The sequence below is a fragment of the Suncus etruscus genome, chromosome 7, assembly GCF_024139225.1.
Source record: "Suncus etruscus isolate mSunEtr1 chromosome 7, mSunEtr1.pri.cur, whole genome shotgun sequence".
NCBI classification, from domain to species: Eukaryota; Metazoa; Chordata; class Mammalia; order Eulipotyphla; family Soricidae; genus Suncus; species Suncus etruscus.
In genome coordinates, this window is record NC_064854.1 from 65,286,089 (window position 1) to 65,308,701 (window position 22,613).

The 22,613-nt window shown below is 33.8% G+C and overlaps 1 protein-coding gene across 1 annotated transcript in view; it reads left to right on the top strand.

Moving 5' to 3' along the window:
* Window positions 1–22,613, top strand: part of COL12A1 (collagen type XII alpha 1 chain) — a 164,935-nt gene that overhangs the window by 132,107 nt on the left and 10,215 nt on the right. Inside the window, exons 49-59 of the mRNA XM_049776732.1 lie at window positions 5,930–6,072; window positions 6,344–6,453; window positions 8,808–8,957; window positions 11,394–11,471; window positions 13,151–13,237; window positions 14,488–14,541; window positions 15,730–15,825; window positions 16,268–16,321; window positions 16,846–16,899; window positions 19,633–19,686; window positions 20,149–20,220. Of these exons, the coding sequence (XP_049632689.1) occupies window positions 5,930–6,072; window positions 6,344–6,453; window positions 8,808–8,957; window positions 11,394–11,471; window positions 13,151–13,237; window positions 14,488–14,541; window positions 15,730–15,825; window positions 16,268–16,321; window positions 16,846–16,899; window positions 19,633–19,686; window positions 20,149–20,220 (952 nt within the window). The remainder of the gene's footprint in view (window positions 1–5,929; window positions 6,073–6,343; window positions 6,454–8,807; window positions 8,958–11,393; window positions 11,472–13,150; window positions 13,238–14,487; window positions 14,542–15,729; window positions 15,826–16,267; window positions 16,322–16,845; window positions 16,900–19,632; window positions 19,687–20,148; window positions 20,221–22,613) is intronic.

Consider the following 22,613-nt stretch of genomic DNA (forward strand, 5'->3'; position numbering starts at 1 on the left):
ATAGACCCTGGTTCAAATCCGGCATCCCATGTGGTCCCCTAAGCCTGCCAGGAGCGACTTCTGAGTGCAGAGCCAGAAGTAACTCCTGAGCATAGCCAAAAGCCAAAAGCCAAAAACAAAAACAAAAAAAAAGGTTTGTTGGTAGCAGGTTTGTTTTTTATTATTTTTGCATAGGCACAGCAAACATCAGGGAATTAGAAAGGAAAAACCTTTGTCCTAAAAACAGGGTGTCCTTACCCGTGAAGCATCCTGTCATAAGACCAACTTCTGGCTGTAGGCATACTAATTGTCCAACCCCAAGGTCTATCTTCACTGTCCCAGGAAGTTCTCCTCAATTATGGTTGTCACAGTTAGACTACTGTAATTAGAGATCTTGTTTCTTGCACAGTTCCTGTGTCAAAGCTGGGGTGTCACGGAGCATCTTCTGACTTCATCTTAGAGTTAGATGGCAAAGCAGAGAAACCTGCACTGAAAGCAAGTTGTTGCTGTTTTCTGGTCGTCAGGGTGTATTATGAACCTATCTTGGATCAAGTTATGCCAGGGCAGCATTAGGATAACCTCCAGAAAGGTTAGGGTTTGAGTCCTTGTGCTAGTGCAGAAAACGGTGCCGGTTCCAAGGCTGGGATCCAAGGATCAGGGTTAAACAATCTATGTTCGATCGACTGTGACATAAGTCAAGTCACTATGACAAATGGTCAGGGTGAAAGGCCCCACTGCGCTAAAAAACTTTATGAGTTCCTATCCCTATTAGATAAGAACTTCTTTTTACACATAAGATATCCCCATTTAAATGTGGGTATGCCAAAAGGAACAATGCCATGTGATATTACTGGTGCAAATGGGGCAAAAATAACAAGCTCAATGGTCCCTGTAACCTGGTTCTAACCTGAATTTAGATCCCAAGAGAAAGTCATCTACTAGAATTTCCAACTAAGCAAATCCAGAAAAGGGATCAGGAAAGCTACCTCTACATAAGGAAATACACTCTATGAATTATACCTATTAAAAAGATGTTTTAGAAAAACATCTAAAGAAATATATAAAGAAAATTAATATGTCCCCTGTAAGTCTTTTGAAATATTCTGGGGGTATAAAATCCAGAGCACAATTTCAATGTGTAATAGGGTCTGTGGAGTATGAAAAACGGTTCACAGAAGTCAGGGATCAGGTAATGTCTCAAGCTTAGAGTCTCTCAAAAGCCAAATCTGGTACTGAGCAATAGTTCACAGTTAAGGGAGGTGGGAAAAGGGGATGGAAGAGAGCAACTCAGCAGCAGTGGTGGTGGCAGCTTCTTTCTGGACTTTAGGCAAAGTGGGCTGGGAGACTGTCCTTTTGCTTTGGGAACTGCCTAGCAGCTGATTAGGGTGGTGGGGGAATGTTCTGCTTCTAGAGGAGTTGAGAATCAAGGGTTAAATAGGGAGAAATAACAGATCATTTCACGGCTAGATACCAAGCAATATGATAATGAACACTGTAAGAGGAGTCTATCTCATGAAATATTATCTGCTGGGTCTTGGGCATCCAGATTCCTTTCCTGAAAGCAAACTGAAAACACGCCTCTTTTGCTGAGGGTATTCAACATGAATGGGCATTGAATATTGTTAAATGCTTTCTCTACATTTATTGATGTATGATCTTTTTGATTTGTTGTTGGATTCAGTTTGCTAAGATTTTGTTAAGAATTTTTGCATTCATGCTCATCAGTAAATTGGTCTGTAGTGTTTCTTTCTTGGTGTTACCTTTGTCAGTTTTGGGAATGAGCATGATAATATCTTTATAGAAAGAATTAGGGAGATTTCCATATTCTTAATGTTTTCGATGAGTCTAAGAATCAATTGTAGTAACTCTTTGAATGTTTGATAAAATTCACCTGTAAACTCATCTGGTCCTGTATTTTTATTCTTGGGGAGTTTCTTAATTACCATTTCAATTTACTTACTTGTGTTTGGCCTGCTTAGGTTTTCTAACTTCCTTCTCATTAAGTATCAGGGGAATTTAGTCCCTAGACTTTTAAGGAAATTATTGACAGAGAGGACTGTTGTGCCATTATATTGTATATAATATAAGGGTTGTTGTTGTTACAATTGGGTATCTGATTTATGTAATTGATGTTTGAGTAGTTCATTTAGAGTTGATTGGGGGTAGAGTGAATATTGTGAGTTTATTTTTGCCTGAGAATATTTTAAAGTCTTCCTCCCATGTAAATGAAAGGTTTGCTAGGTAAGTGGACTCTAGGTTAAATGTTTCTTTTATTCAGTAGTTTGAATATATCATTCCACTCTTTTCTTGCCTTTATTGTTTCAAATGGAAGATCTGGTTTAATTCTTATGTTCTTTCCTTTTTAATTGAGGTTTTTCTTCTCACTTACTGCTTTAAAGAGACCATCTCTCTTTCTGTCTTTCCTTCTCTTTGACATTTGGATTACAATATGTTTTATTTGTGTTGTTCTGTTAGGGTCTATTTTGTTTGGCACTCCTTTTGCCTCTTGGATTTGTACAGCAGCCTCTTTCCAGAGAGATGGAAAGTTTTCTGCAATTAGCTCCCTCATTGCTTGTTCTTCCGCTTTCCCTTTTCCCTCCCCTTCTGGAATACCTAATATTTGGAGGCTATTTCTTTTGTCTTTGTTCATCAAGTACCTTACATCGTCTTGCAATGCTTTGTCTCTCATTTCTTTTTTGACTTCTTTGTCTCTGATGGCTTTAAATTTGTTTTCAATTCGTCTATGTGATTCTCTACTATGATTTGCTACTATAGCTTGCCAACATGATTTTTTTAGTTCCTTTAGTTCCATTTATTTTTCTTTTGAAAAACTTCTTTGAGTTGTTTAAATACTTTATCTATATATTTTTTTTATTTAGCAAGCTAGTGACTCATTGATTTATATTGCTAAGACATTAAGTCTCATTTCTAAGTCTCATTTATAAGCCCCATGCACTTTGGTGGACTTGAAAATTTGTCAGGATTTCTCTCCTTATCCCCAGGTGTTTTTCTTAGTTTCCCCATGTTCTTTGCATTTGGTGGGTTGGAATGCTGGAGTATGGGTTTTTTTTTTAAATGTTCTATTGAACTGTTTGTATAAGAGTTGGTTAGAGGTATATCTGCTTTAGAGGTTAATTTTCTAAACAAGTGAGGTTACTAAGTATGATAAAATATATACTGCAAACTAGTTCATTGTTTTGTTACCTGGGTTTTGGGCTGTAGATTTTCTAAGGGAAAGAAGTATTAGATCCAATCTTCCTAGAATTATATGGTATAAATTGAAACATCTTCACATCTACATGTTTTGGAAAAGGAAGGTCTATGGGATGGACCAGTGGGTTCCTTTCTATACCCAGACATAGACCCTCAATGGCCACATGAGCCTGGCATTCAGCAGAATTTTTAATTTAAGTCTAGGAATGTAATTATGATTCTTCAATTCTGTTTAAACAAAAAGTAAATTTAAAATTTTGAAAGTTTCTCTCTATGGGCTAATGAGATAGTGTGATTCTTACAGAAAAGAACACACATTCTTTTTAGTGTTTTGGACTTGAAGAATATGAAAGACTGGCAACTTTGGTCATCCACATTTAGAAAAGCAGTGATTAGTTTTCAGTGGCCAGTGTTTGAGCAGCTTCTTAATTGTTCTAGATGTTATTTTACTTCATGGAAGTTTGAGTCTGGTTACAATAACCGAAATTTTTATTTCTTTCTCATTAAAACAAAACACTTTAATGTTGAAAAAATATGTTTGGCAATAGATAGAATGAAAAGAACAAGATGAAGCAAAGTTTTCAGAAACTTTCAGGACAGGGTTAGAAAATAATGGCTGAAAGTTGAAATATTCTGGGAAAGCTGATGGAAAAGTCAGTCTAAAACCAAAGCTAATTTCTTTTAAAGAAGTACAGATCATATTGTTGTAGTTGGACCCACTTTGAGTTCATAATTCTTCTATGGCTAACCACGTTGGTTTGAAGATTTAGATTTTTTTGAATATTAATACCCAATGTAGAACTTTACCTCAAGATGAATTTCTGTCTATTCTTTTAACTTATTACAGCCTACTGTACTTGCAAGATTCAAACTGATAACTGAAAGAAATATAAATTCAATTATGTCTTTTTTCATAAATCCTTTTTTTTTTTTTTTTTTTTTGCTTTTTGGGCTGCACCTGGGAATGCTCAGGAGTTACTCCTGGCTATGTGATCAGAAATCTGTCCTGGCTTGGGGGACCATATGGGATACCAAGGATCAAACTGGGGTCTATCTTAGACTAGTGCTGGCAAGGCAGATACCTTACCCCTTACCCCTTGAGCCACCATTTAGGCCCCTTTTTTCATAAATTTTCATAAAATTCTTAACCAAAGAAGAACAAAATGGGCTAAGTGAGCGATGAATTAATAGGATCATTATTTTTATATTTTTTGTTTTTTAATATCTTTATTTAAACACCATGATTACAAACATGATTATAGTTGGATTTCAGTCACAAAAAGAACAGCCCCCCTTCACCAGTGCAGCATTCCCACCACCAATGCATTATTTTAACATGTGCTTTAAATATAGTATGTTCTTGAACACACAAAGACACCATATTATATAACTTTCCCTGAGAATATGCTATAAGCAGAGCAGCACTATATTCCAGAAGTACTCATGATGTACTAGGAATATCTCAAGAAATATTCTGGGCCATATGCTAGTGTTTGTGAACAAATCGCTCCTTTTTGTCCAAGTGTTGATTACATAACTCTTTCCCTACCTTTAGGGAGAAAGTCTTATTAAATGTTCTCAGAGACCATTCATTCTCCTCAAAAGATTTCTCCCATCAACTCTACAAGGACACATATATCCACATTTTTCACTGAACAGTTTCAGAGCCAAGAAACACTTGTTTTTGAATTAAATCAAATCATTATATCCTCATGGAATGTTTGTACCTGGATATCACCTTAACAGTCATAGTTGGTTTTATTTTGGAGATCATTTGAGATTTTGGTGATGATTTGATTAGTTTGATTTATAGGAAGAAATTTGGAAGCATGAGAACCAGTAGAAATAGGACTTTCTAAACTAAAAGCATCTTAAGCTGATTTATGATCTTACACTGTGAATAAAAAATAAGTATATTTAGTAAAACTCCTTTTAATAGATATATAAGAAGAATTTATATTTAGAAACATAAAATGGGTCAAAAGAAAACTATTGGTGTACACAAGAAAGCAAACATCAGAGTAGTAAATGTGTTAAATGTACTATTAGAGCATTGTCATTTTGAAACCTCAAAATAAATATTAGTTTCATCATGTGACATCAGTGGACATTAAAACTAGAGGATTGGTAGGAGTTTGTTTACTAGGCCACACCTGATGGTGCTCAGGACTTACTTCTGACTTTGTGTTCAGGATCACTCCAGTATTGCTCAGGGTACTAAACACACATGGTGTTGGAGTTCTAATCTGTATAAGCCTCTTGTAAAGCAAGTGTCTTTACTGTTATATCTCTCTGGCTCAAGGATGAGAAGAATTTTTTCTTTAATAAAAAACAGTAAATTTGTTTGAAAACTCTTTTGTTTTGAAATTATATTCATAAATATAATGATTATCACTTTTAAAAAGCCTATAATGTTATGATGTAATGTCTAGATAAAAGTTAGGTTTTAAGTACAAAAAAATAGTCATTAGGCAATTTTACAGACTTTTGTCCCTGTATTATATTATACTCTATTTCTGCTTGCATGGTACATCTTTAGAATTTTTTAAATTTATTCCAAATTTTTCTCCTAACACATAACTAGATTCTTATAAAATCTATAAGAATCTTTATAAGATTTTATAAGATCTTTAATACTGTCCTTATATAAAGAGATACTGGTGCAAATACTTAGAATATTTTCTGCTTGTGACATTATATTGTCATTTATTCTCTCATTCATGTTTTTATTTATCAGAGAGCTACATCCAAATGGGCTTCCTCCTTCCTACACAATTATATTATTGTTTAGACTACTCCCAGAAACTCCCAGTGACCCTTTTGCAATCTGGCAAATCACAGATAGAGACTACAAACCACAAGTTGGAGTGATTGCAGACCGTAAGGATTTTTTTTTTTATCTATTTTAAGGCATATCAATGTATACATTTTATTATGTTTTCTCTTTCCTTCTCTTTTCTCTTTAAGAATTTTCTAAATATAGACTTTCTTCCTTTTAAAATATATTTGAGCTCTAAATATTTTATTATAACTTGTCTAAAATTAAATGATCAGTTTTAAGTAAGTCACTCTAACAGGAATTATTGGCAAACACTCTTAATATAAATTATGTGGACTATATATTTTAATAACAAATGTATGTTGGTTACAGCTTCTAGCAAAACATTATCATTCTTCAATAAGGATGTAAGAGGCGAAGTACAAACAGTTACATTTGATACCGATGAAGTGAAGACACTATTTTATGGAAGTTTTCATAAGGTAAAAGCATAATGTTTGATTATAAAAATACTTTAAATTACTTATTTATAAAAATTCTTAAAATTTTAAACTAATTCAGAAAGTAGCTCTTTCAACAACAAAATCTTAGAAAATGATTTAAAGATGGGGCCAGAGAGATATCACAGCTGTAGTGCGTTTGCTTTGCATGTGGCCAGCTTTGGTTCAAATCCCGGCATCAAATATGGTCCTCCATGCCTGCCAGGAGTGTATTCTGAGCACAAAGTAACTCCTGAGCACCACCGGGTGTGCCCCCCCCAAAAGAAAATGATTTAAAGGAGAACAATTAAGGCAAATTTTTATTAATTCTATAAATTTTATTTTATTTGGGAAATAAATTTCTTAAGTTATTTTTATTTAGAGAATAATAATTTAAAGAATCATCTTTACTGATTTTTAAGCCTTTTAAAATAATTTATATCATTATAGTTTAGCTAATATGGTTATAATTATATTAAAGTATATAGCATTGATGTACAAAGTAGGTGCTCTCCAACTTTCCATCCTACCACTTCCAAGAACTACTTGGTAATTTAATAATTCAAGGCCAACAATTAATTTCTTTTTTCTTTTCGTTTTCCTTCCTTCCTTCCTTCCTTCCTTCCTTCCTTCCTTCCTTCCTTCCTTCCTTCCTTCCTTCCTTCCTTCCTTCCTTCCTTCCTTCCTTCCTTCCTTCCTTCCTTCCTTCCTTCCTTTTCCTTCCTTTTCCTTCCTTTTTTTCTTATTTTCTTTTTGTCACATCTGGCAATATTTAAGGGTTCCTTCTAGCTCTACATTCAGATATTACTGCTGGAAATGCTCGGGGAAATAGAATCAATAAGCAATAAAGCTTAATCTAGAAGTAATGGTAATATTTCTATAATAAATATTGACACCTTATTGTGTTCTATAAAATAATAATTTTATGAATTAAAACACAATTTATAAAAATTAAAATTGAAACTAAATGACAGAAAAGTTCACAGTAAAGTGCTAAGTAAATGAAAGTTTCTACAATATGGTGCATTCTGCATAATTCAACTTTGTTCATTTATTAGCACTGACAATTTACCTAATGTTAATAGAATTTATTTCCTAATTATAAACTCAAAGAATACCTAGACCTATATGTTATATTGTTAAAGTACAAATATTTATTGACTGTTTCTTAATATTATATTTGTCTTAATGTTAGACCCAAATAAATCAAGATTTGCTTCTTTACTTATAAAATATAATGAACCCAAATTAAAGTTTTCTAGAATTCAATCTCTATATAAAATTTCTAATTTTTTAAATATAGCATGGTAGTAATATCAAAGACAATAGAATTAAGAGTCAAGAAGGCCAATACATGGTATGAAGCTTCCCACAATTAGTGAGAGAATGCAGTGAGGGCAGAAAAGCGACCACCATGACAGTTGAACAATCATTTGGAAATGATGAACAAAAATTGGGAACTGAAAGAAGATAAAGTGATCGGTATGATACCTCTCAAGTAACAATATTAGAGACCACAGTGTTTAAAAGAGAGGGGTGAGAATGAGATAGATAAAAGAAAGTTAACTGTTTGCCCCACAGGTCAGCAGGGGAGAGTGTGGAAGAGAATCTGGGGACATAGCTGGCGGGAAATGTGCACTGATGAAGGGTGCTGTACATTGCATGATTAAAATTAAATTATGAATAACTGTATCTGAAAAAAAGCAAAACTTATGAACAATCTTGTATCCACAGTGTTTCAATAAAGTATTTAATAACAAAATTGTCTTTAATATTATTAATAATGGTTTCTCCAGGACAGAATTCCAACACTGTAATACCAATAATGGATGTGGTGTTGGAATTATGTCCATGAGAAAACAATATTAAAACTTGTTTTCTTTATGTGTTGATGTACATGCTATTTTCATCTAAGATTAGGGAAAACAAATGAAAATTAAACTGATTTCTTTAAATTGGAATAGGATCTTTGAAGCACCTTTCTATGGTGCACAATGATATATAATTGTTTTGTGAACTCCTACTTGAGTAGTTCTAATTTTTGCAGAAATATTTGCAGTTTGTATAAAAATTTTCTTCTAAATTATCTTGGTCACCTTGGTAAGAGTATTTAAGTAGGAAATGAGAAAACATGAATGTGAATTTAAATAAAGGAAATAGGACAACCAGAGTTGTTAGGTGGCTAATATAATTTATGTTAAGAAATGACACTGATATTTCAACCTGGTTCTTGTTTAAGACTCTTGAGCTGGATATTCATTTTTACATGCCATTTTAAAAAAGTCTATGATCTGAAATATTCAATAATTAAACAGTTTCTTTCAGCAGAAAATTTATAATGGAAACAAATTTTCTAGGTTCATATTGTAGTGACCTCAAAAAGTGTCAAAATTTACATCGACTGCTCTGAAAACATAGAAAAAGACATAAAGGAAGCTGGAAATATCACCACTGATGGTTATGAAATTCTTGGAAAACTGCTTAAAGGGGAGAGGAGATCAGCCACAGTAAGAAATACATTTTAAATTGTTGGTATCTTGTATTAACATTGAAATGATAGTAAAAACAGTAGAGTAAAATCTGTTTCTTTTCAATTATTAAAATGTCAAATATTTTGTCATATTGGAACATTGGAAAAATTACATTGAGAAAGCATACTACTGAGAGAACAAGAAAATGCTTCACTGCTCAAAACAAAAACAAGATGCCATGCCATCACAGAACATGTAATTATTATGAAAGGGAATCAAGTTGGAGAATAAAACATCAGCAGCGGCCAGAATATCAGTGAAATTTAAAATAATTCACTCTTTTTGTTATTAAGAAATTGCAGTTGTTAGTTCAAGTTTGTGCCATTAGGGAATTAAGCCAGTGTGTACAGTGGCTGTGACTGTTATCTAAGTCTGGTGTCATTGGTGTCTCAGAAGAAAGAATTTTGTACAGGGCCTGCCAATTTGACATTTTTCCTTTGTTTTGCTGACTCAAATATTAGAGAGAAGCCTATAAAGCCTTTGACAATGCTCACTAGTATAAAATGTTAAATCTTAAGTTTTCACTGTACTGGGTTAATTCAACTGAAATCAAACAAAGTTAAAGCAGAAGAATCTCATTATAAAAGCAAGGTAAATAGCTTTGGCTTTTATTTTCTTAAAATTGGATAGTGTCAGTGGATAGGGCCTTTGCTTTGCCTGCAGCCAATCCAATTGATTTCTCTGTATCCATATAGTCCCTGAGAATAAGCCCCACCCTATTATGTAATGTACATATCTATCTATATATATACCCATAATTATACATTCATTTTTTTCATGTATAATATATGGGGAGTCTCACACATACAAGTCAAGTGCTCTAATGTTGAGTTGCATCTCTGGTCCCTAAAACTTCAATTTAAAATACCATCAACAAATAATTTTAAAAAATGGGCCAGAGAGATAGCATGGAGGTAAGGCATTTGCCTTGCATGCAGAAGGACGGTGGTTCGAATCCCGGCATCTTATGTGGTTCCCCAAGCCTGCCAGGAGCAATTTCTGAGTATAAAGCCAGGAGTAACCCCTGAATACTGCTGGGTGTGATCCAAAAACAAAACAAAACAAAACAAAAAATCCCTGCAAATGCTAACCTAGGACTGACAGCAATAGGATCCCCAGTGTCCCATCTGGCCCCCCAAGCCAAGAGCGATTTCTGTGCTCATAGCCAGGACCCCTGAGCATCACTGGGTGTGGCCCAAAAACAAAAAAGAAAAAATAAAAGAAATGACAATTTTATAAGGAATACTATGTACTATTAATAGCATTAAAACCTGAAGTTTTTATGAATAAATGTAATAAAATGATTAAGATTTTGAAGAAATCATATAAAACTTTAGTTACATTTAAAAATGAACTTTTCCATGATCAATACTGCATCAATATTCTAAATAATTTCTCTTAAATTGATTTATAGATTCTAATTTGTAGATGTAATCAAAAACCAAAATATTAGAATATTTCTTTTGATTAATTTTTTATGGGGGGAGAGGTCATAACTGGCAGTGCTTAGGGGTTTCTACTCCTGGCTCTGCACTCAGAAATTACTCCTGGCAGGTTCAGGGGATCATATGTGATACTGGGAATCAACCAGGGTCAGTTGCATGCATACTTAAAAATGCTTTGTCAGAGGTTGTTCATGATTGCTGAACTAGGATTTAGCATGAGACTATAAATTCATTTTTATTCAAAAAATTAAATATAACTGGGTGGTTTAACTTTTATTCCAAGGAAAGAATTTTCTCTGAATTTCTAAAATAAATTTAGCTCCATAATGTAGAAATAATTAGAGCAAGTTAAATTTAATTATGTTTAAATTTAAGACTATCAGTTGAAGATTGAGATTGATATTAAAAGAGAACACTTCTAGAAGATATTAAAAAGAAGGGCTATATGTAAAAATCTTCTTTTTTTCCTTCCTTTTTTTCCAAAGAACTAAAATTTAAAAAGGCAGAAAGAAAGTATATATTATTAAAGTATATACACTGAGGAATATCATGTTACCCCACAGGTAAAATTTTATAAAAATAGCAGCAATTCTAGGAAAAAATGAGGGAATTTTTTTAATGATTATTTTCTAAAGGTATATTCTTAAAATTTGATTTAAATATCAAAGGAAATTTTAAAAATTAAAAAATTAAATATATTTATGTTATAATGAACAAGAAAATAGCTAACAAAATATTTAATTTTAGCTAGGGAGGCGGGCCAAAAGTAGAAATTTTACATAAGCATTTTGCCTTACTCTTTCTTTCTCTTTGACATAATTTTTACATTATTTTATAAGGACCACATTTTTTCAAGTGCTTGCCATGTGAGAGAGTCTGTGAGAAGTTGGCAAGGGTTAGCATGCTGGAAACAGCAATGTAAGATGTTTTTTTCATGCATCATGAGGTTGCTGTTGGTTTTTTGCAGTTTCAAATCCAGAATTTTGATATAATCTGCAGCCCAGTGTGGACAAGTAGAGACAGATGCTGTGATATTCCCTCGAGGGTAAGTATAAAAATGGATTAAATCCTGTAATGGACCCCAAGAAATAAGCCTTTGTGATGCAGCTGGTGGGGAGAGGAAGTAGCACTCAGCAACTGCACCTCCAGGATGGAGGGCAGGGACATACTTTATGTAAGTGCTCATAAGTCTTCATAAACTCAGGTCAGTGATCTCCCTCCTTCAAAACCCGGAATGCATGAGACTACTTCTGAAAATTCTAACAGCAAGGTCTAATAGAATCAGCATGCTTAATAGATCCACTTATTATGAGCCCTTTGTAAGACCCACTTCTTTGCAGAACACTGATTGCTTGTAAGATACCAGGAATTTTCAGAACAATCAGTCTTAAATAGCCTCTTGATGATTGACTTCCCCTTCAGAATACCTGGGTTATTTCCAATAGTTATAATAATGAAATGTTGATGAAGCCTTTCGAGCTTTTTGTGAACAATTAACTGTACACATTTGTAGACTGTTTGTGAATTTTATACTCAAATATTTATCAGTACCTATAATAAGTAAAATCAATCTAAAATAAGTTTATAGCAGCGAAAAGTTAATATTTCAGTGCTGACAAGAGGAAAGAATGAACATAGTATTTATAATATATTTGGGGGGGTCACATCTGCTAATACTCAGGGGTTACTCCTGGCTCTGCAATCAGGAATCACTCCTGGTGGGTGGGCAACCATATGGGATGCAAAGTATGGTACTGGGAAAGCCATGTGCTCAGCAAGCTCCGTACTTGATGTATTATCTGTCTGGATCTAATATTAGCAATATTGCAGTGTGAAAAAATTGGGGAAGAAAAACCAATCTATGTAAAGGGTAGATAGAGAGCCAGGTGGGACCTATTAACCAAAGTGATATGATGTGATTTAAGTTGAGATCTGAATAAAATTCTGGAGCAAACAATGGGGATAAAGGAGATAGAGATTTCTAGACAGAAGGTCAGGAAATGCAAAGTCTCCAAGGTCACAATATGCCTTTAATATTTGAGTCAGTCACTTTGGGGCTGGGGCTGGAGAATGGTAGTATAGTGATTCAATAGTGATGTATAAGTCTGTGGGTTCTGGTTTATAGGACATGTAAGTCTTTATAGGCCATGAAAAGGAATTTAGATTGAATTCTGAAAAAAGGGGGGAACCAAAATTTAAGATAGTCACCATTTCTCAAACAATGGATTTATTTACTTGTGGCCCTTGTGGTTTTTATTTATTTAATAAAGAGTTGTGATGAGTCTTACGTATACAGCATTCCAATACCAATCCCATCACCAGTGTCAACTTTTCTCCACCATTTCTTTGTTCCTTTCCTCCCTCCCTAAGCACACCACCCCAATCTGTCACCTTGACAGGCACATTTCAAAGTTCATTAATTGAAGTTTAGTTTTTATGATTATGGTGTTTTTGAATCTGTGTTTTGGATATATAACTATTCCACTGCTCCATATCATTCTTGTTTTTATAAATATTTGTCATTTATTTTATGTTTAAAGTACAAAATAAAGGTAAAAAGGGACAAAATGAGATTTATTATAGAATTGTTTATAATAATAATAATTAGAAATGATATCGTCCAGTTGGTAAACATATTCTTGTGTATATTAAAAAGGGGGGATGGGCCTAGAAAGCCATTTTTCCTCCAAAGTCATAAATAAATCTTCTTTCCAAAATTTTCAGAGAGATGAAGTAAAATGCCCTGCCCTACCAAATGCTTGCACATGCACACAGGATAGCATTGGACCTCCAGGACCACCAGGGCCTGCGGTAAGGAAACTGAAATCATCCCTCCATTTTTGGGGTGGCTTGGGGAAAGTAAAATTCTTTGGAATGATCATTATTTTGCAAGTATTCAGTATATACTGTGTGTCCAGCCATCTGGAGTAATCAAATCGCATATGTCTTTTTTTGTAATTTATTTAAAAGTCAGGGTTGAATACATCAAGAAGTAAATTTTGAACAAATTTCTCTAGTCACACAGGAATAAATGATATGGTCTTGTTCAAACATTTTTTTAAAGATATAAATTTAGGTTTTCTTTTATAATCACATAACTTTGAACTTTCCATACAGTTCCTGAAAGCTTATTGGTTGTAAGTTATGGAGTCATGGTTGAAATGTTGGCCTTAGATAACTTGTTTAGAATCTTCTAGACTATAGGAGTCATATATATCAAGTAGTATCATGAAAAGATATATGAAGGGAATAATTTACATATGTAATGATATCAGAAACTATATGTTATTCAGAATAACTTAAGTAAGAAGATTATGATCAGGTATTTTCATACATGTGAGGCAGACCAAGGAAAAGTAAACAGTGAAGATGTAGTAAAATAGCTCATTACTTCAAGGTCAAATCTCTTGATTAAAATATAAATACTTCAGAGATCCCGAGTATACCAAATGTTACTACAAATATTTATACATGGTTTTGGGTAACTTAACTACTTATAAACATAATGCAATATCAATGGGATTATAATAATTTTTATTAATATTGACTTAATTTAGTTATATTTGTAGACAGTTTTATATCCTGGAAAGGATTTCAATGTTTTTGAAAAGTAGAAAATATTCATTATAGCTATGATAAACTTTTATTGGATGCCTCTATACTATTTATTTACTCCTTTATCTGTGACTTATGAATTTTCATTATTTGAGTACATATTTTGAGGCTGTGGTATTTAAGATAATCTTTTTGTTTATTATTTTCTCTGAAGAATGCATAGACATAATTCCAAAACAGACTCATGATTTTTAAGTAATACTTCCTTTTCCCATTAACCACAAATTTAAAATAACTTCTAAATTAGCTAATAAGGGAATTTGAAAATATTTAATGAAGCATTTAAATGGATATTTGAAAGTTTTTTATTTGGGTATCTGGATGATATGATATTTATATAACCATAGAACTATTCCCTGGGAATATACTGCTTCATTAAGCAATTTTTATATATTAATTTCTTTTTTCTTTCCCATGTTCACATGTGTTTTTACTGTGTATTTTAGGGAGGACCAGGTGCTAAAGGTCCCAGAGGTGAAAGAGGCATCAATGGGGCAGTTGTAAGTATGGTTTAGAATGCACCTAAATTTTCACCTAATTGAAGTATGATTGTTCAGATTTACACTAACAGGGTATGTGACTTTAAGTAAATTAGTGTGAAGCAATATGATTATCTCTGTCTTATTTTAGAAATCAAAGTGGTGGGCTAGACTACCCAAAGAGACACAAACTAAGTGTCTTACTGCTGTAGGAATTGCACAGAGGAAATTAGACAAACCTAAGGACTCTTCTGGAATATGGAGATGTATGAAGGTGGATCAGACCTTCTATCTGGGAGAAACTCATTGGGGGAGCTAGCCCTCTGGAGACATAGAGAGGATTGGGAACAAGCTTTTAGTTTTCATTCACAAACATCAGAGAAGACCTGAGTTACTGGCTGTGTAATGTTCCCTTAGGCTTCAGCAATATTTTCTATTGGTTCCACATTGACTTTCATAAGACAACTTGAGTTTTATAGTAGAATATTACATTCTATTGAGATGATATATAATTTTTGTCATAATATCTCTAATGATAAGCTAGTCCCATGATAAAAGGGTGAGATTGAAATGCTAACCAAAGTGCATGTGATTTTTTTCCAGCCAGACACCTAGCAAAGAAGGTATAGCATAAAATACTCAAGGAATATCTATTATTCCTTTGCTTAATTTATATAGCATTGGTCACAGAAATAAGTCAGAGTTTAAGATATGTAAGAATTAGCTTAAGATAAATCATGTCCAAGGAGATTTTAACTTTAAAATCTAATTCTTAAAAGTGTATTTCACCTTTTTTGGGGGGCACACTTGGCTGCACTCAGGAGTTACTCCTGGTTCTGCAGTCAGAAATTGTTTCTGATAGGCTTGGAGGACCATATGAGATGCATGGAGATTGAACCTCGGTCCATCCCGGGTCGTCCACATGTGAGGCAAATGCCCTATTGCTGTGCTATTGGTCTGGTTCCAGTGTATTACAGTTTTTTTTTAAGAAAGAAAATATATTTTTTCTAGTAAGTTCTTTTTTGAATTTTCCAATAGCTCTCTTAAATGGAAGAGAGGAATGGAGATAATTATATTTTTTGTGGGTGTAGATTTCTAAGATGCTTACAATAATTATATGGTTTGTATATCATGAAAATGTCTCTGAGTGGATGTTATCATGGAAGAACAGGATGTAACTTTGTGGTTATTTTTCTCTGGTGTACCTAGGGCCCCCCTGGACCACGTGGAGATACAGGTCCCCCAGGTCCTCAAGGTCCTCCAGGCCCCCAGGGTCCCAATGGACTTTCTATTCCTGGAGAACAGGTAAGCACAAAAACTTTCTGTACTAAGTGAGCTTGGTGATCGAGTATAACAACATTTTTTAATTATTTTTAGTTAATTCAGCATTGTTTCTGTAACAAGTATCTTCAAGCTATAAAGTTCAAAATTACATCTAAAAATTAAGACCAACATGTTAATAAAATAACTTTTCTACTTTAGATCTTATTTATTCTATCTAAATGCCTTAAATAATGTAATTTAAAAAGTAGATATTCCATAATTATATAAAATGATGGTATTATAAGTGGAAATTTTAATGTTTCTATTTTAAATGTGAGCATCAATGGAAATAGATTTATTCCTATTTCAAAAATATGCTTACATTGGATTTATGAAGTGACAGAAATTTCACAATGACTTATGTCTTCCCTCTGCACTTAATCTCTGTAAAATGCCTGAGCCTGCTTTCCCTTGCTTACTCTAGGGTCGCCAAGGAATGAAAGGTGATGCTGGAGAGCCAGGACTTCCAGGCCGAACAGTGAGTTGTTTCTGAACTTGACCTCAAGTCATCAAGTGTTGCTTGAAAAATTGCCTTTGTAGTACTTCAAAAGACAATACAGGGGGCCAAAGATGTAGTACAGTGGGTAGAGCACCTGCTTTGCAGCCAGTCCAACCTGGTTTGATCTCTGGCATCCCATATGGTCCTCCAACAACTGCCAGGAGTGCACAGCCAGGAAAAACTCCTGAGTATCTCCATGTGTGGCTCCAAAATAAATAAGTAAATAAATAAGTAAATAAGGTGATTTAAAATTAAGCAGCAAATCTGAAGGTTGATTATGACATTAGTTTTGTTTCCTTTTCTTGTCTTAGTTTTCAGTTTTGTGCTGTTCAAATATTTGCTCCTTGACTGGACTTTATTGTTTGGTTGGCACCGTACTTTGTTCAGGTGTTCCTTTTCACAATTTTCTCAACCTAAATATCATGAGTTTGCACAACAAGTATCTTTTCCCACACAGGAAATATACTGAAGTGTTTCACCTTTTATTATTTCCCTTTGTTTAGGGAACCCCAGGATTACCAGGTCCACCAGGACCAACTGGACCTCCAGGAGATAGAGTAAGTTTTCTTGGGTAGATTATAATGATGTTGGAAATTGTAGGACATTGTTGCATATTAATTATGAAGACCCCACAATTCTGTTCGCATGGCTAGAAAGACAAGATGTGTGTATCTTGTGGAAGTTTGAAAAACTATCAGTGAACAGCCTCCAAACAAATCGTTTTCAAGGTCTATAAAAACAAAATGGTGAGATTTTAGGACAGTCCTTAAAATTAAAATTTTGGGTAACAGTTTAAAAAACATTTTAAGAAGAAATAAATTTAGCCACTTTGAAAGAAATTTAAGAATCCTAACAAGTTTTTTGAATATTCACATTGAAATCTTTGTATGATTACATGAAACTTGTTATTTAACCTAGATAGTAATCTTTACTTTATCGCACTTAGGAACCCAGTTTCTTTTCTATACCATCAGGATTTAAATACTTCTAGGTTTTGATGATTAAATAGACACTAACTACAAACTCAATAACATGCTTCCCACTAAATAGGTCATCGCTGAATTCTCTAAGAAACAAGGAAGTTAGCTGGACTGTGCTTTTCGTTTCAACTCTAATCCCAATTTTACTGGAGGGTTAGGTCACCCAGTTCTCCCAAGTTGAAGGCAAGAACATTTTTTCAGGAATTTGTTTCCTTCTTTCTTTTATGGCTCTGTAAACTTAACTTCTGCTTAGTTTGCTTCCTTCACAAGTATCACATAAAACTGATGGGATATAGACAGTCTTGTAAAGTTTAATAGTATTTGGGTACAGGAATTTAAAATGAAAATACTAAAGGTACTTACACTCCTTGGTGGAGAAGAAAAACATCTTAGAAGTAGTAAAGGGACTACAGTGATATTACCAAGCCTTGTTATTAAAATTTTTTTGGTAAGAATAGGCAGAATTAATTGAGAATAGGTGGTTTTTAAGTTGAGGTATTTTTGAGTATTGTTAGAAGGTCACCAAAGAACCATTTAAACAAGTACTTGTGTATTTATGAAAAAAAACAAAACCCTGTAATTTATCACCTTGTGTCTATTGGTGCTTAAATGAATCCAGAAAAGGTACATATTATATATGACTAACATAATGTATTAAACATAATGGAATAATACTGTCCTTAAGAACATGATAGAATGTAGAGGTCATTATATTACATGAAAAAAGCCAGAAACAAAAAGACAAAAAATTAGTGAGGTCAGTATGTAAGGACTCTAAATATGGTAAAAACATAGTGATTCCCAGAAAGCATAAAATTTTTTTAAAATTAAAATGATGAAATGGGTGAGGGAGGAGGGAGATGGGAGGCATTGGTGGTGGGAAGGTTGCACTGGTGAAGGGTGGTGTTATTTTATTATAAATAAAACCCAACTACAAACATGTTTGTAATCATGGTGCTTAAAAAATATATTATTAAAAATAAATGATTTAATGAAAATGATGCCCTATATGTCAGCATAAGATTTAGATAGGAGAAATTACAATTCAAATTATAAATAAGATTGCCAGAACATTTTTGTTTTTTAATTATTCTCACAAGTAATGAATATGTTATAGCAAATTAATTTGGTGTCTTTTGTTGGCTAATAGGCATAGATCTTTGAAACAGTGAAATTTTTATAACTTGGGAGGAAAAGTTGGGGTGGTTGAAGAATATTTTCAACTATAATTTTTAAGAATAAACTTATAATTTCAAGTAATAATTTTTAAGAATAAACTTCATACTATTGTAAAATCAGTGGAAGCATGGAGACTGAATGTTGGCAGTGATCCAAATGATCTTGATTCTTGCTAGGGTCTAAAAATATGGAGGAAATTATTCTTATTCTCTACAGAATATGAGACAAAAATCTTCTTTGACAGAGGAATGAAACAAGCATAATAAATGACCTGATTCAGAAATCCCGAGATGAATTTCAGAGCTCTGGTGTGGGGGAATGAATATTTACTGGATAGCAGGATGACTCATTTCAGGCAGAGGTCACTTGGCTCTCTGTAGAGCAAGGAAATAACCACAACTCAGAACCTTGGCATCAAAAGGGGGTTGGCACTTTTCAGATGTGCTTTGCTTCTAGGATGGATCTCTCTGGGTCAACTGGGCACCCATGCTGATTTGTCTTTTCTGTGATGGCTCTCCTTCCTGAAATTTTTAGAGATAGGCCACTAAAAAAATTAATTGCTTATTATGAGGACTGAGAAGTTCCTCTCTTTGTTTTGTTTTGTTTTGAGGAAGTGACTGATGGTGGGGTAAAAAGGAGATCAGGAGAAAACACATCAGCAGTCCTGCCCTCTTGTCTGGTCCTTTTTTAGGGGAAAGGAAAGGGATCATGTTTAGGTGGTTGGCCTTTTCATATTTTAAGACACAACCTGCTTTTCTTAACCCACTTTGATCCTTCTGAGGCAGGTTTGTGGACACTGGTTTTCCTGTATAAAGGTAAGTATTCATCTAGTCTGTACATTTTTGCAAAAGCTCTAGTATCTTCATGATATATATTCCTTCTTCAGTAGGATAGTCTGACTTTTAAGATGGTTTTATTTAAAAATATATTAATTAATAATATAGAGTTAATACAGAAATTAAGAAAATAATTAAATTAGAGGATATGATTTTGGATCTTTGTCTTTATTTAAAGGATGGTCTAAAAACAATAAACTAGGGTAGAACCTTCACCCTCACACTGAGCAATCAGCATAATATCTTTTATTTTCACTTTGCTACTAATTTGTAACTAATTTTGTTTTTATAATAGGGCTTTATTGGAAAAGATGGTGCAATGGGTCCACGGGGTCCACCTGGGCCACCGGTAAGAATAAAGTCATTTTCATTTTAGTTCCGTATCCCCTGCCCCTATTTGCTAGAGGATAGTTAAGTAATCCTGGTCTTTGGGATACATTCCATCTATGCTGAGAGGTAAACTACTGAGGAACAATTTGACTTTCCAAGTCAAAATGGACTAAAAAAAAAAAAAAGATTTTATTTAGAGCAATCAAGCTATTTTAACTTCACTTAATTGTTAAATTTAAAGCATAAAAAATCTCAGTAAGACCTGACTATCTTTCTATCCCTGCACTAAGTGGTGGGACTTTATGGCTTTATTGACCAATTCCTATTGTACAATTTTACAAATATATGATTTATGCAATTTGAATTCAAAGGCATTTATTACTTGGAAAGCTTTTAGACAGGACATACTTTCTTTGCTTGCTTTAGATCAGATTTTGCTTTTATCTTAACGTTTATTTTTTTTTGGGTTTGTGTGTTGTAGGGAACCCCAGGATCTCCAGGAATCACTGGAGCAAGTGGGAAGCCAGGAAAACCTGGAGACCATGGCAGACCAGTAAGTTGGGCAGCTTGCATGTCTGAAGCCATTTCTCTAAGGCTAGAAATAATGAGGAGACAGTAAAGTTCTGGCTTATTTATGTTATTTCTACTGTAATATGCTTGAAGCATTTGTTAAAACTCTGCTAACCTGATGGATTTGGTAAAAGTAAACTCTCTGGTAAAAGTAAAGTTTTTTTCCTCTGAGTTATAATATTCTGGAATGAAAATTGTGGTTATAAGGTGTCTTTAAGAGGTGAATGGGAATATGTGCCAAGACATGTATTTTGTACTATATAAACATTTGAAGCTAGGTCAGCAAAATGTTTCTCTTTATTTAGGAATGGTATGTTGTTTAATATATAAAAATACATTATAATGAAGAATGGTGCCTTTATTCACAGTTTACAGATGTGAAACCTTTCACAATAGCAGTCAGCCATTCCACTTTGGCTTTTTTCTTTCTCTGAATATAGTAGAATATTCTAGTATACTGGAATTATAATATGTCAGAATTAAAATTTTGTATTTGGTTATGAATAGTTAAGATAAAATTAAGACGATCTGCATTTTCAAATTTGTGTCTTCAAAACTTATAATTCCCCAATTACACAGAACTATCTATAATGCCAATTATACACTGCTGTCTTGTTTCATAAACTCTTTCTTATATACAATGTGAATCCATATGAAGTTTTATTTAGCATTAAGCACTTTTGTCTGAAAAACTGAAATGTAGATATTTAAAGATAAGTAAGTTCAACAAAGTAGTGACATAATCTGTAAAAGCTATTTTCTAAATGAAATTTATGTTCATATTAATTATTTAAATTATATATGCAAGTTTATATAAGCATAAGCAAAAATATTCTAATATCAGAAAAATAGGATCAATTTTTCTTTGTTGTTGTTTTGTTTGGGGGGACCACAACTGATGGTGTTCAGAGATTACTTTGCGCTTCGCACTTACAGGGTCATTCCTGGTGGTACTTGGGTGATCATAAGAGATGCTGAAGATCAAAACCAGATTGCCTGCATGCAAGCTAAATGCTTTACCCATGTGCTATTACTCTGGCCTAGGATTAATCAATTCTTTTATGTGGATGGTCTGCCTGCTATTTACATAAGATAAAGCAAGTCATGTGAAGATAATAGGACTAAAGATATATTCTATATGCATCTTAGCACATCATTTTTTTCCAGTAGGAAATATGTATGTGTAAGATGATACCCAGCTATTAACCCAAAACAAAGCATTCCCCCATCTTCCTCTTTCTGATAAGGCTCCTTTGATATGTAAAAGCCACCTGGATACTCTGCCCTGCCCCACCCTGGTGGACTTTGTTATGGGATAATAAAGAAAAGTCAATTTTGGCTTGGCAATCTTGGAGACAACACAATGAGGGAGAAAACACTAACCCTGTGACTCTCTTGACTAGCTTGGATTATTAATCCTTTGCTGCTACTCTGCTTCTTCAGACCTGCCTGCATAGGGTTTAGAAATAATGGCTTGTGGGATGATCTCTCAACTTGTGGGGTTTATTTTACAACTACCAGGCATGTTGGCACATGCCTGTAGTCCTAGCTACTTGGAAGGCTGAAGCTGGAGAATTGCTTAAGTCCAGGAGTTCTGGGCTGTAGTGGGCTATGCTGATTGGGTATCTAAACTAAGTTTGGCATCAATATGGTGACTCCTCTTAGAGATGGGGAGGTGTGAACACCTAAGGTGGTGTGAACCAGCAATTACTTAGATAACAGATGGCTGTAGCTAGGTAATGGAAAGAAACTTACTTATTTTATTTTATTATTTTTAAATAATTTTTATTGTGACCAAAGTTACTAATTACTAATCTTTCACAGTAACAGTAATATTTAAGGTACACAGTGACAATAAATCAGGACCCTCCCATACCTAGTGTCTTCCCTTCACCCCTATTCCCAGCATGCATCCTATATCTCTCACTTTTGCCCCCCAGTCTGCTAGTGTAACTGCTCTCCTCTGTGTAGATTGTTGTAGATTGGGTGTCAATTCTGTTGTCATTGACTTTGGGTTTGGTGTTTGAGTCTGATCATTTTTTATTTCCACTCAATGTTCATATGACTGTTTGGTCCTGGTACCCTTCCTTATTTTTCCCTCTCAATTCATGAGCCAGAACAAGATGATTCATTTATGTAGTTATTCTGGGGAAAAAAAACTGGGAGGGTTCCTTCTAGAGGTTATAAATATCAATTTAAACGAAAAAAGGGGAAAAAGAAGAAAAAAAACAAAAACAAAAAAATCAGCATCTACAAAACAAAACGAAAAAAGCACTCAGATACTAAAAACAAACACCATCATATAATAACCATGAGAATGAGAGAAAATAAAAAATTAAAATAAAAAACGAAGAGAAAAATAGAAAAGAGAAGATA